This window comes from Haemaphysalis longicornis, unplaced genomic scaffold, assembly GCF_048455015.1.
Source record: "Haemaphysalis longicornis isolate Haplotype H1 unplaced genomic scaffold, Haemaphysalis longicornis Haplotype H1 scaffold_7, whole genome shotgun sequence".
Classification (NCBI taxonomy): Eukaryota; Metazoa; Arthropoda; class Arachnida; order Ixodida; family Ixodidae; genus Haemaphysalis; species Haemaphysalis longicornis.
The window spans coordinates 138,107,443-138,122,144 of NW_027526422.1; the positions used below are offsets into that span (position 1 = coordinate 138,107,443).

The 14,702-nt window shown below is 44.0% G+C and overlaps 1 protein-coding gene across 5 annotated transcripts in view; it reads left to right on the forward strand.

Moving 5' to 3' along the window:
- Positions 1 to 14,702, forward strand: part of LOC144147059 (uncharacterized) — a 320,221-nt gene that overhangs the window by 83,818 nt on the left and 221,701 nt on the right. For all 5 annotated transcript variants that reach the window (XM_077679092.1, XM_077679089.1, XM_077679091.1 and 2 more), the window contains exon 8: positions 9,495 to 9,644. In XM_077679092.1, coding sequence (XP_077535218.1) covers positions 9,495 to 9,644 — 150 coding nt within the window. The remainder of the gene's footprint in view (positions 1 to 9,494; positions 9,645 to 14,702) is intronic.

The window sequence follows — 14,702 nt, forward strand, 5'->3', positions numbered from 1 at the left end:
CTATATACACCGCTTGTTTTTCAAAGCTTCTGTTAGGGTCCGTTACGCCGTGACGCTGCTGGCTCTACTTGGGTTTGCTATCTCGCTGCGCCGCCTGATACTAGCAGTCGCGTGATATTGTGACAGCGACTAAGCAACGATGACAATGCAAGCCCCTAAAGGGCTCTGCACTTAAAATTTCGGGATGCAGAGCGGTCCTTCTTTAATTTTATTATTCGAAAGTGTGTTCACGTACAACGGTGTTTTCGCTCATGCTCCGCGCACATATACAGGAGAGTATGGATAACGACTAGGTTGTCCGAAGAGGATTTTGTGCACCTTGGGCTTCTTTTTTATTGGTAGAACACATCCGCATGATTTTACCTAGTTGAACACATCCGCGTGGCGTTCCCTAGTTGAGATTGTTCGCTACAACATTGCAATTGCGTGGCTTTTTCCTCTTTGAGTATTCGTCGTTTGGCACAAACTATTTCGACTGTGGTCTTCTCGACTGCACGGTGTTTGCTTCTGTTTCATCAGCTTCGTTTTTGCGTGTAATGGCGCAAATTATATCACGAAGAAGACTGGCACACACCACTGCTTTTCTCAAATAGGAATTCTGCGCAGCTCTATGCTCGCGCTTTAATGAAGCGCCCTCACCTTGAGGTCTCTCCCGGTGCACACAATATCCTATAAATTCTACGTTTTGAGTTGGCAGTTTGGCAAATTTTTAAACCAAAGCATTCTAGCTTTACCAGCCAACTGTTCTTTCATGGCGTGCGGGACAACAAACTCCTAACACTGCGCAGGCGGCGGCGGGAGGGAGGGGCGGTAAGGAGGGTTTCACTCACCGCGCACACTTTAGATGGCACGGCGAATTTACCGAGCGTTCCCACGCGGAAGTGCCTGCTCTCCGGATGTGGCACTGGCGGCACGGCTTTGTCGTCTGCTTTAGCGACAGTTGTTTTCGGCTTGTTTTGGTGCAGCTTCGCGTCCATTGCGCGCTGCCTTCGCACAGTTTGAATAACCTGTTCGACAGCACCTCCAGGGTAACCGGCATTCGACGCAATTAAGTGGTCGTGCGGCAAAGTTACGTTAAGGATTGCTTTGCAGGGTGGGGAAACAAAAAGTACAGACCACATACAGTCACCTTGCCGCTAAAGAAACGCTACCTTCTGCGCACTGCTTGCCACGATTGCGACCCAGTTTTCAAAATTGCTGAATACCAATTCGGTTGTGTTTTAAGAGGTATAACAAAAGGCAATAGTAGCAAGTGGTTGTGACAAATAACGATTATAAAAGTTCCCTCAGCTTTGTCGCAATTCTGAAACTTACTAAAATAACTAGTTTAAATCGGTGTAAGTGGGAATCACTAAGCTCACATCCCGAATTTTTTCGGTCACTGCACTTATGTCGCGCGGTGGCGTAGCCCCAAGCTAGCACATCAGGAGAGAGAGGTTCCGCTGTCTCGGCATCTGAAAGGCGCTCCTCTCTGTTTTTTTGCTGACGACTCACGGCCGGGCTACAGTCGCGGCGTCCGCCGCTCTAGCCTAGCTGTGGGCGACGCTGGTGCGGCGTTTGGTACGCCACCCCCGCAAATTAGAGGTAACAGCTGGGAAAATCTCTGGTCTCACTCTTTGTAGAGCCACGTGTGTGAACTGAAGTCATTTCGCAAGGGTAATTGTTGGGGTGTCGTTTAAAGCTTTGCTTTCCAACCACCTTCACAGCGTGGATTCGAGCCAATTTGTTGTAATTGAACATTTTGTCTAACACTCCCGATTCCTGGCTAGTCTTCGAAGTGCCTATGCCCCAAAAAGAACCAATTACAACGACAACTACTTTTATTCTGCACAAGTAGGGTGAGGAGGGCCATGACAAACACTTTGATTGAAAATTTGTTGCCGGTGCCTGTTTATCGCCAACCCTGTTTCCGTGACCAAAGGAGCAGCGTTTTACATTGTGCCAAGTGTATGTGTGTGCCGTGAAATGCGTCCAAAGTTTTTCGTTCAGCTTCGTTCAGCAGACACTCGTTTAAAACATACATGGCTGTGTGAAAAAGTAATTTCCATTCCTTAATCAGACCATTGACGCTTGTGAAACTAACCACACGCTATAGATCATTGTTTTGTATTGCGCCGTGATGACATTGACATCACTCCGTACGCAAATTGCTTCTTGCCTTTTCAAGGTGTTAATATGGTGGCTTATGACGTTGTGGCTATACTAGGATTGTTTATAATGTAGAAGGGCTGAATAGTTAACCGGCATTCGGAATTTTCTAGGCCAAGCACGTGCGTTTTTCCGGAATAGGCAGCACTGCTGCGGAGCGTCTATGCGGCGCAGTGACATATCGGAGTGTCTGTATATTTTGAATACATGCGTCTGCTTGCCTGAGTTTTGAAATGATTTCGATTTATGTGAGGTTTCATTTCGTTTCATTTCATTGATTGTACCTTCAATGCCCAAAGGCGTTACAGAAGGGAGTGGAGTTAATACATAATGCAAACACACGAAAGGATATCAAAAACACGAAAAATCTAGAAAACAAAAGCAAAACAAAAACGCGGTATAATGAAAATGTTTTTCTATAGCATTTTTAAATCCAGACAAATCGGTTATGCTAGCAATTGAGGCGGGGAGGTGGTTCCATGCAGTGGTGGTTTTTGGAATAAATAAGTAGAAAAATAAATTCTAGCGGTACTGCGGAACGAACCATTGATGGAGGTGATCAGTTTGAGACTATATATTTGAAGGCGCAGAGAAAAGGTGACTTCTTAAATCCGCATTGTAATAGTAAATTTTGTGCAGTAGTAGTAATCGTGCTAATTTCCTACGATGTGAGAAGACAGGAAGGGTTAGGGTAGCCTTCTTAGATGTTACACTTGCTGTCCGAGAGTAGTTAAGAAGAATAAAACGTACACTACAATTTTGAAGGTTAACCTGATTATTCGTCGGTGTCTGTTAGCATTCATAATGTGTGTAATTTTCATGTGTGAATTTAGCTAAATTTTTTCGGAATAAAAAACAGATAGCGCAGTTGTTAGAGATGTAAGCTGCAACAGTGCAACCCCGTGTAGACGTCACGTCGTATCACAGTTCTGAATTATTCATTGATTATAAGGTTTAACGCACCGAAACTACACAGGCGATTAGTAGCGCCGTAGTGGAGGGCACTGCAATAACTTTGACCATTTGGGAATCTTTAACTTGTTCCGATATCTCAAACTCACAGGTGTTTCCGCTTTTTGCCTTAATCAGAAAAGCGTCCCCCGTGGCCTTTGATCGCACGTGTGTCTCTTTGTTTACTCTATACTGCTTTAGCCATTTTTTGGATCGCATAAGTGGAGCAACAACAGCGCTTTTTTGCAAAATCAGGCAAAAAAAGGTACAGCCAACATATTGCTCTGCAGTACGTGCTGCCTATACAAAGCTAAAAGGCTTCGACTGAAACGGCTTCCCTTGTAGGGCCCTGTAACATTGGCAAGCCGACTTCTAGCTTTACATGGCTTACGATGGCTGCCAATAGGAATCCTCTCATTGAACATGGTGATACGTACCTAACACTGAAGTCACCCCTCGACGGCATCACCGTAAAAATGAGCGATGGGGCGAATATTACGCTTCCAAATAGTAACCATGCATTCGGGAGTACTGGGGAGCAAGACACTCTGCAAGTATATGCTTAAGGTATAGGCTTAAGGAACATAGGTTAAACATGCTGGGGAAGCAGATACCGGCATGGAGGGGCCAAAGGTGCGTTGAAGACGTTCAGGTCTGGATTGAGGTGGATTGAAGTGACATCTCCATTGAAATGGCATATCGTGCGAGTTGCCGATGGTTTGATAGGACACAATATCACCTTCACGCTGCTTTGCTAGGAACCCGATCCACCAGGCAGCGAGGAGGCCGTGCGCAGCTTGTAATGAACGCTAGATGAAGAAGCTGCGCTAGTCTTGAAAAGTACGTTCTAGAGCTTGTCTAGGTTTGGAAGATCGGTCTCATTTGAAACATTTTGCCTGGTTGTGCCATTCTTGAGTTGGCATATTTCCTGCGCAGCGTTTTGGTATTCTTTTACATTTTTTCGGTTCTGAAATTATGGTCACTCAAGCTAATTCCCAAATGAGGTGTTTTATTTCTTTGGCCATTGAACATGCTTTATTGTTATCACAAGAGAATTGTTCACACAATTGGAAACTACGTGAGTTACGTGGAAGTCCTGATAGTAGGATGTTAGCGGAAAACAATAGTGTAGCAGTGGGACACAAAATGTAGGCGTTCTTTCCCTGAGGCGTCTTTGCGCAGTGAATCGTCGCATACTATTACTACCGCCGAGTCCGCGAGTTACCGGAAATACAAACTGATGTTTGTCTAGAAATTATAATAGCGAGTTAGAATATTTTCTTTACTTTTTAAAGGCGATAGTGTTTCTTGGGCTACCTAAACGCAGAAAGTTCCATCTGTCTGTCTGTCTGTCTGTCTGTTTTGTGACTCGATTCAGCTATCTGGCCCAAGTGAAACAGAAACTGCACAATAGTGTTATATACACACATCGAAATATAAACGCCTAAGTCAGGTGTTAATGCTCACACTTCTCAATAGTAATGAATAAGAACAAGACATTACGCAAATGTAAGGGCGAAAATCAATACATCAGTGATATTTGAGTGTTCCTTAAAAATTAACGGAGGCTTCGTTTTGCGATAGCAAATGTAATACTACATCAACTGCAGGAAATCGCCTTGTGCTGTTTCTCGCTCTACCTGGCGGCATTTAGAAAACCAAACGGCAACAGCAACGAAAGGTTCCACTAGATAGGTTTCACGTTCCGCATGAAAAGCTGTACAACTAAACTTTTTTGCACCCTTTTTGGCCGAAAAGGGTGGAAAATTTTGTCCCATGGCTAACACCCTTAACAGGTGTTTTGGCAAAAAAAGGGTGTACGAAAGAAAAAAGGGTGTTGAGCTCAACACCCTAAAAAGGGCGTTCAGGATGCTCAACACCCTAATAAAAAGGTGTTGAGCCTCACACCTTTTTTATGGTGAAGGCATACGCAGTGGCAGTGTGAATCGGCGGAGCGCGCAGAATTCACCAAAAACAGTCAGTACGCACAAGTTACACTTGGAAACACAAATGAATTGAGGAAGAAAACCAACGGGATGCAAGCGGTACAGGGAGTGCTTACTTTTTTTTTTATTGCCTGCTCGGCGACAACACAACACGCACTGCTGAGTACACAAATTAGTAGCTGCAGCCACCAATCGGCTGAAGGGAGTGGCTTAAAACGTCTTAAATTGCGCTAGAACATCCAGAATGGGTAACCACTCAGGTTCTTCCGGCATGACTCGATAAACGTCTCTTATATAAGCAACGCTTTCAAAGAAGTGCTCTCGCGCTGTGCGAGAATCCTCTTCGGCATTTTGAACCGCCATGCGACTTTTCTACATAGAATGCAGACTAAGTGCCATGAACATATCATAGGGCACGCCTCCGTCATTGTTAACGGGCAAAAAGCGGATGCCCTTAGGCGTTAATGGTAAGTCTTTTTTCAGGGTTTGTTGGAGGATGTCCCAGTGAAACACCGCCTCCCAGCAGTCCAGAAAGATGTGCTCAATTGTTTCCAGCTTTTGGCATAATCTACAGTTAAGTGTCCATGGGTGTTAATATAGTCCTTTTTCCTGCAGCCAGGGTTTTACCGGTAGCGTGCCGCTATGAAGTTTAAAGAAGAGAGATTTATAGATGAACGTACTGGCATTCGTTTCACTTTTCTTAAAACATCTTTTCCTGAACCCACTGCATATAATGGACGATAAACCGGAACAGGCAGACACACATCAATCATATCTTTGTACAAACGTTTCCGCGGTACACTACTCAAATACTCCGAGGAAAACGTAATCCTTCAAATCCTAAAAGCATCCACCACTGCGCGCAAGAACCCACGCACACGTACACATCGCATTTCAGAAGTTGAAACTACATAGTCTGGAATAACATCACGTAGTCGGACTTGTACCACAGTACATAGAAAGCAATCTCTCTTATCTCTCAGAAACATAAACCTAGAAACTATTTGTCGGGTAAACAAATGCGCCAGTCCCAATCCACCACTTTTCACCGAGCGAAACAAATTAGTTCGACTCATGCGCTCCCAACGTGAGCCCCACAAAAACAGCGCAAACACTCTGTGCATCTTTTGTATGTTCCTTATTGACACACAAATCGCCCGTAGGACGCACCATACCTTGGCAACAGCAAACACATTACATACTGATGGTCAGGCAAACACTGACAGATCCCTTCCCCCCATTATGTTAATTTCTCTCTAAATCTATCAGTCTCTCCGTCCCAGTACTCTCTAGCGTCCTAGTAGTTTTCAAGTGGGATGCCCAGATACCTGGCCGGAGTTTTCGTCCAAGGCATGTTCTCGAAAAACACTCGCCTACTTTGCCAGTCACCGCGCCAAAATCATTTGCACTTGTTCCAGTTAACTGCACTGGCAGACATTTGGCAAATTGGCTTTGGATCGTTCAGCACCTCACTCACACTTTTCCTATCACTACAAAAAAAAGCGATGTCATCGGCATATGACAAACTTTTAACTTCACAGCAGTGAAAACGGAATCTATGTATAGTTCCATTTTGAAGAATCTTTCAACAAAAGGGTTCAAGATAAATCGCAAACAAGGGACTCAAGGGCACCCCTGCCTCACCGACGACAGTATATCAAAACTTCGTCCCACTTTTTTGTTTACAAGGACACTAGCTGAGCACTGAGTGTACGACATCTTTACACCTTCGAGGATGACGGATCCTACGTTAACGTGTTCTAACACTCAGAAAAGAATGTTATGCGCAACACGTTCAAAGGCCTTCTGCAAATCAATTTGGATGATCGCCAAGTGGCTCCCTAGAGCGTCGCAAAACTCTAATACACTTCTTGCGACATGAATATTGGTAAAAATAGATCGTCCTTGAATTCCACATGTTTGATGGGTTACTTAGTAATACATGTGCTGTTCTTGCTTTTATATCTAGGAAGGGAAAGCCCCCCGCTCGAGTCGGTGGGGTTGTCGCAAAAAACAGATATTTTAGCGCTAATTTTGAAACTATGGATTTTAATATGAGAATATACAAATCAACACGGGGATTAGCAAAAACTTTTTAATTACGAGATAGGTGTTGTGTTCCATAACTCATAATATTTTGTCAAATGCCAAGAAATTTTCCCAGCAACATCAACACCCTTTAAAAAGGGTATTCATTATTTCAACACTCTTTTTCCCAGAAGGGTGTAAAGCTACAAATTAGGGTGTTCGAAACTAAGAAAAAGGGTGTAGCAAAAGACTGCCAACTCACAGCAAAGGTGAAGAGACCTCCAACTTTGCAGGCATTTTGTACCTGTTTACACGGGCGGACTGAACGTTTTCTACAAGCAGGGCGTGTTGTGTAGCTTACGATGTTTAAAGAAATATGAATTGGCATAATTTATTACCAGTGAAGCTCTTGGAGCTTGAGCTAGTTTCGGTTGCGTTAGCAAAAAATACACAAAAAAAGAACTGCGGCTCCTATAAAGGGTGCACCACCGAGAATAGGGTATTGTAACAGTGAAGTCGGCTTTCGAGCTTGTTAGAGTGTGAGCACAAGGTGCCTATGCGTATGAGCACCTTACACTGTACCATTTCGAAGTTACTAGTCTTTTTTGGATTCTAAAAGGCAAAAAAATTGGCGCAGTTTGCAATAGTGATGCAAGGCTGGAGAAACAGCATAGCTGGGGGTCGCCCTAACTTGTTTCACTCTTGGATCCCCTGGCACAGTCAGGGGGGGGGGGCACACTGGAACAGCCTTGTAAAACCCGGTTAAACTTGGCCTCACCCCTCAGCGGTCATCCTAGCTTAGCAAGACCATTGCAAAGCTTAGCAAGCATAACAGAACTTAGGAACACCGGAAGAAACTAGGTGGGTCCCAGCTCCGCTGTTCTTTTTTTTGCAACTGAACACCTATTGCATACCGTTTCAACACCCTACAGAAAGCCAAGTGTGTTGCAGTCTATAAACAGCCTTTTCGCCACACAACTATAGTCTTTTTAGTTTTGAAGGTTCAAATTGGTGTTTCACGAGCCAAAGCTAAACTTGGGGCATGAGGTGCGCAGCATATAGAAACGAGCGATCATTGCAGACGCGGAATTATTTTTGGCGTTTGAAAATTTCTTCTGAGTAGAGGAGTGTATGACGGGATGTCTTGTTCTTTACAGTGCTATTAAGCCTCCAAACATGGCCTTATTCAGTAAACAGCTGAACACCTCTTCCGCACCCTTTCAACACCCTAAGAAAAAAATTCCCCGCATTTCTCTGAGGGGAAGAATGTGAAAGTGCGAATGCACGAGTTGAATTTCCGCGGTTCGGTATGGTTCGCGAAAGAGAGATCACACACACACACACAACAACAAAGAAAGAAAGATGCATTTATTCACAGACACCTATTTGTGTTGTCGTTGTACTTGATTGCTAGAGCGGATCTCAGCTTTGAAATTTCGTGTCAGTACTCCTTTAAGCGGGTGCATTAGCCCTTCTCACGCCCGATTCCTGGCCAATCCCCCACGTGGGTATGTGCCATGTCAGCGGCCAGGCAGCGCGCGCCCATCTCCCCCCGTTGCCAAGGAAGACGAGGAGATTCCTGGCCAATCCCCCACGTGGGTATGCTATGTGGACATCGCCGTGGACGCAGGTTCAGGGTCGCTTAAGAAGTGCATTGCACTTAAAACCAAGGGTGTTGACGTTGATCAACACCCTTTGTCCACTTCTGCTACACCCTTTTTTGGCTAAAAGTGTGTAAAACAGTTTAGTGTGTAGAGTAGGGCAACGTGGTTCTATAAACGCTGTAGTACGGTGCCTCAATGTACTCTTGTCGCCGCCGCACGGCAGCGCTGGCATAGTGGCACCCACTTTGGAGCAGTGGAACGCGGTTTATTTAAATTTAGTTGAGCAAACTTCAAGCGTATTATCTTGGCACAAATGAGGCTGGAGAAGAACAGCATGAGAGGCAAGCGCGAAAGAGAGCGGAGCCATTTACTTTGCAGGGGCGCCATAGACTGTCGTTTTTCGGAGACATTTGCAACTAAAGGAGCAGGTACGCGGCCATTTTTAATAAGAATTTTGTTTAGTGCTTGCACTACACATTTTTGAGAAGGTAAACGGGAGGCCTTTGGATTACCTCATTTCAGACGTTGGTTTTCTAACTATTTTTTTTATATACCCCAATAGCTAAGAGTGAACTGCCTATTTATGTGAGATGGGTTGGACTAGCCCCTACGTCTGCTCCGACGGTTTTAAGGCGGAGAACAGTGTATGTTCTCCTGCAGCAGCGCCAAACGACACATCTAGACAGAATGTTATTGAGAACCATTTACCAACTCACCAATACGGTGTGTGAAGATGGTCGTCTGCTTCAGTGGAAATTCCTGTATTTTCGTTGGGCACAACATTGTTCAAAATGGAAATCTGTGATTTTTCCCGCAGGCTTCATCATATGCGCCTGGAAATGTTGTCGCGGTCTCAAAGGACTTCACCATGGCTATACGTCGGCATGTGGAACAGCCCTCTTCATGCGTTAGCGAAATGGTTTCTTTCGACATCAGTCCCAATGAAAGACATGAAATCGCACGTCAGGTAAGGCATTCAATGTTCGTACAATGATGTCAGGCTTCTCGAAAACAGCTTGATATAAACCACTATACCCTCAATAAAACGTTTTAAAAACGTTCTGAGCGAAAGAAATTTTACCATTTTACAGGTTTAAGCGCATACAGAGGCCCCTGTCATGCCAGCATGCTTTTGTTTGCCACATCCCTGCAATAACAAACGAACATTGTAGGAGTGAGCTTAAGTGCTCCTGCTATTTTAGGTGAGCAAAGTGCGAATCCGTCAATAGAACGGCTGACGAAAAGCGTATAAACGAAAGATCGTTTTTTTGTTGTGAGGCTTTTAAACAATGAAACTACAAGGCACGCGAAGAAAAAATTGTGCAACCATTACGGTTTTCAGAAAAAATTCTTAGGGGTCGTTTTACAAATGTCGTTGATGAGTAGAGTGAGCAACAATTTTATAAGACGTCGGCAAAATTGCGACCGGTTTTTTTGTGAAGTAACAAGACTTCTAGATTGAGGTCGGCTTCACAAGACAAGGTGTGGACATTTTTGCAGGCACTTCCACCCTGTGCCAAAGGATATGGTTATTTGATGGTAGTTGGCTCTGTATCGCAACCACTTTAAATGAATCCTTGTAATTTGGAGCGAAGCCTTTTTATGGCACTATTTATTGATGTAACTGCCGCAAAGAAGCAATTTTGGTTTGTGCACATTTTTCGCTGCCTGAAACTACTTACCAGCTTTAGTGGTATGCAACTCCCACCCACATATTTATAGTTTCATTATTACGATGGAAAACTGCATCATTACTTGTTGAATACTTCATTCACCTCGGGAACGGTACAGGCCACCCATACAATACTTGCTAAAAAATCTGCAGAAATTCAGAAAATTGTTTAATTGTCTACTAATGCCTAGAATGTTTATTCCGCTTGTGTACAGTGTGAGTTCTTTACAACCAAAGTTTTTGTTTTGGTTTATCTAAAATTGTAAGACCAGCTATCTCTATTTACGCTATTATAACAATTACAGGTGTTATTTGCGCCTAATCTGCATTTATGCGGTTACACGATTTGTCATTTTTGCTATTTGTCTGTTTTTGTCTTTTTGAGGTTTTCAAAATTCTGTCAGACCATTTATCTTTACTTACGCTAGTTTAAATGTTAAAAGTGGAGCTTCTGCGAAATCTTCGTCTTGTAAAAGCAGGGCGTTACACGGTTCACAAGTTTCGTCATTTTTCCTATTTTTCTTATTTCAATCAATCAAATCAAATCAATAAAACCTTTATTTTTCTTTTGAGAAAGAGAGGGAGGAATAGGGGAAAAGCTGCACATTTGCAGCTTGCCGGAGCGCAAGAACCCCAAAGGGGTTCAGAATTCAGTCCTAGCAACAATCTCTATTAACGCTAGTGTAACGATTACAGGTCTAATTTCAGCGAAATGTGCTTTTTTGTGGAAACGCAAGGCGTTACAGTGTTCCCTATTTTCGCTAATATTTTCTCTCTTGCCTAATTTTGTGCTTCTTTCAAAAAAACATTTCGGCATTTAGCTGTGGAAGCTGGCTTATAGTTTAGATCCCTTCTATAATTCAATTCTCGATGTGCTAGAAGGCGAAAAATACTGGGCTGATATTCGCGAAGCTGTTTGCATGTAATGTATAGTAAAAATGGTGATTGATCTCCGCCCGCGTGCGGTTCATTCCCTTCAAAGAGAGCCGTGCGACATTCGAGGCTCCCGCTAACCAAAGCTGCTTTTCGATATCGTACGAGCAACTAGCTTTGGAGATAAGGGCCCGCTTTTTTACTCGTAATGCCAAGGATTGCTTCAACGACCGTTATTCTGATGGAAAAAGAACTGTCGTATGGTCTACTTCATTTCGATTGATGGCAACGCGATGTCGGAATTGCGCCTAACCCCATTATTCTGACCAAACGTCAGTGGGAATTCTTCTGTGGAAATAACAGTGCGATACGCGACGCTATCACGCTCATTTGAATGGGGCTCTGAACGGACGCCGGTTCTAGCGCGGCCGCTTCCGTTCCATCACGTACGTCACGTCCGGTTGCCGGTAATGGCCGCCTTTTCTATCAGTTTCGGTTCCGGAAAGGCCGAAGTCGTGAGCTATTGGCGTCGCTCGCATTCATGTCTGAAACGTAGTATTTTGCATTTCGCACTCTTTTTAAGTGTACTATAAGGTGACACTACTTTTACGTTGTCGAAAATTTGAGTGCAGTTGGCCTTTAAGCATTCTGGAAAAAGTTCAGCAAGCTTTTTCAGTACAGCGCCTCCTGCCTTCTTTGAAATATCCACGCTTTTGCCGGGATGACTAGCAGCTTTTCCCCTTTTTATGCCATTGAAATTGGGAAAAGCAGTTCTGTCTTTATTTAATAGTGCGAGATCGCAAGCTAGGCTTGTCCGCTCAGTCGTTGCCGCTGGTCAAAGTTTGCTGTCGTGTAGCCGGGTGCAGAATGGTTCTGCTACATTTATCTTATACATGGTGTGTATGATGTCACTGTAGTCGTCTCTGCGTACGTATATTGGGTCTGTCGATAGCTAGCTTTCTGTTAGTTGACAATTAGGTTTCTCCAATTTCCAGCGTTTTTTCGACCACTGTGATTTTGTATGCACAAATGTAGTCCACTGTACATTGATTAATCAATTTCTACAACTCTGATTTTGGAGTCTGCTCTGCCATACTATATAGTTTTATGTTCTTGCGTTTCGCAATTAGTTCCTTCGCTTTATGGGTTGCAATTGAAGTGTGTTTTCGACACGTGGCTTCTCCAACACCTGCTGCTGTTTCTGTGATTGACTTTGTTCGGTTGTCCTTTAGTCTGTCTACACTATCATCGTTCTCTTGGTTGGAATAATTGCGGTAAGTAAGAATATCACCAGTACCGCGTTGGTACAAATTTATTGTAGAAAACAATTGACCTTGAAGATGCACACAGTTTAATACTAATACATACTAGACGAAAAGCCGGCGTCAGCGTCTACGACCATCGCGCTTGAGCAAGCGTGCGGTCACGTTTAGAGGGGAAGCGGTACACTCCTCCTTGGCATGCGTTCTGAACATGCTACGAATTGCCTGTGCCTACAAAGATACAATAATACTGTAATTACCGATTGTTTAGAGTTGCTCAATTATTAGAACAATGTAGCTGTGAAAGATTTCTTTACCACGAAGTTTTCAAAAGCTTGGTGCAGCGGATTAGGTGAAACTTCTGTCCACGTGTATTTGAGGTGCACACGCGTTTTCGTTATCTTTTTCTTCCGCGTTCTGTCTTCTTCTTTCCTCTGCTTTTTCTTCGTTCCCGAGCACAACCCATGCTTGTGTGGAGTGCTGCATGCCCCTTAAAGGAGCCATGAAGACAAAACGCAAGTTTGTGTCATTCGAAATATTTCGTGTTTTATAGTGCCCCCAGCGCTTGCACGAATGCAAACGATGCTTTATTCACTGAGAACTTAATTATTTAAGTTAAAAATTTTGATTTTCCTGCTAAACTGGGGGTTTCGTGGTCTGCAATGATATCACAGGGCCGTGTTTACCTTTAGGGAACCTAGATTGCGCCACCACACCGTGCAAGCAGTCTTCTGCCTTTGGTTTGTTTGTGAACGTATTTCTACCTGGCTTGTTTTGATTATGGAGGCAATCCTTCGGTGAAACATGGTGCTGGCTCGACCAATACCGTCACGTAAGACAACGTTGCTTGCGTCAATCGGCCAGTGTCGTATGAAACAACCTCAAAGCCCCGCAGTCCTGTGCAGCTAAACCAAGCATAGTGCGCACAGTACCAACAGCAGTACGCATCGGTATTTCTATGTTTACGTGTGCTTTCGTGACTTCCACTGTTTGTTCAACCATTCGTAGGGGTTTTAAAAAATGTGCTCTAAATTTAAGCGAAGATAGCTCGTTGGGCAAGCTTATAAGCTCTGCCTAATTTTTGTTTGCTTTTACGCCATCCACCGATCGCAGAGCTGTCTGGTATGGCATCATAGGTTGTGTTGCGGGAAATGGGCTAGTGGGTCGCATGGGCGTTCCCTTTTTTCCTAATTATGTAGCTTATTTGAGCGATGTTTACGTTAAAAGTGGTGTCAGTATGATTCTAACGACGTAATCTCTCGAATGAACCAACATGTGTTTTCTCTTCATGGCTCCTTTAGGTAACCATTATCCATTATAGATGAAATGGTAAACAACGTTATTTCAGCCACGGTATGGGGCTTCTTGGTACAGTAGCAGCACACCCTTATCAGAGAAGGAACTTTTCATCCTGGCGTAGTACTGTGCCCCACTTCCCCTAACTGACAATGCAACTATCGTTCCTCAGTACAAAACAGCCGTAGAGCACCCGATTACGAGAGCGGTCAGGGCAGCGATACAGAACAGTGTGCTAAGAATTTCGGGGAGCGGTATGGCCGCCTTTAGAAATTGATTCTGCAGCATACAACGTGCGAGCCCTGCCTAACGAAAAAAGTTTCGCTGCAATATAGGATGAACTCTGGTACATTAGGTTAGATATCCGGGGCTAAACAAGGCTAAAAGAATAGGAGAAATCTTCATGAAGCTCACTAGCGGGCAAATTGTGCGGAACCAAACACCTCAAGAAAATAAAGAGCACGAGAAGGGGTTCTCAACCACAGAGAAATAGCAGGAAACCTGCAGAAATTCTTGCGCATTAGGAAAAGAGTCACAGCCGTTGTTTATCAAGCTACGCAAGCACTACATATTAGACATAGTACAAGCCTACGCACCAATAGCTAGATACGAGAATGAAGCCCTAGACAACGTTTATGAGGACGTCGAGTCAGCAATGACGAAGGGTTCAGCACGGTTCTCCATTGTGAGCGAGGCTTTCACAAAAAATCAGGGAAGCTTGCACGCACGCGCAAAACGTGAATGGGGAAGCTGTTGTAACTTGTAGGTGATCACTGACGGACACGAAGTTCAGTTTTAGTATTGTTGTGGTGTCGTTGTTGAAGTCGGCGGCATGCCATTTCCATGACCTTATGTTTAGCAAAACCAGAGTAAGCTCGTCGTTTTGGTCGAAGTTCTTGTACGCCACTCTGCAAGCGCGACT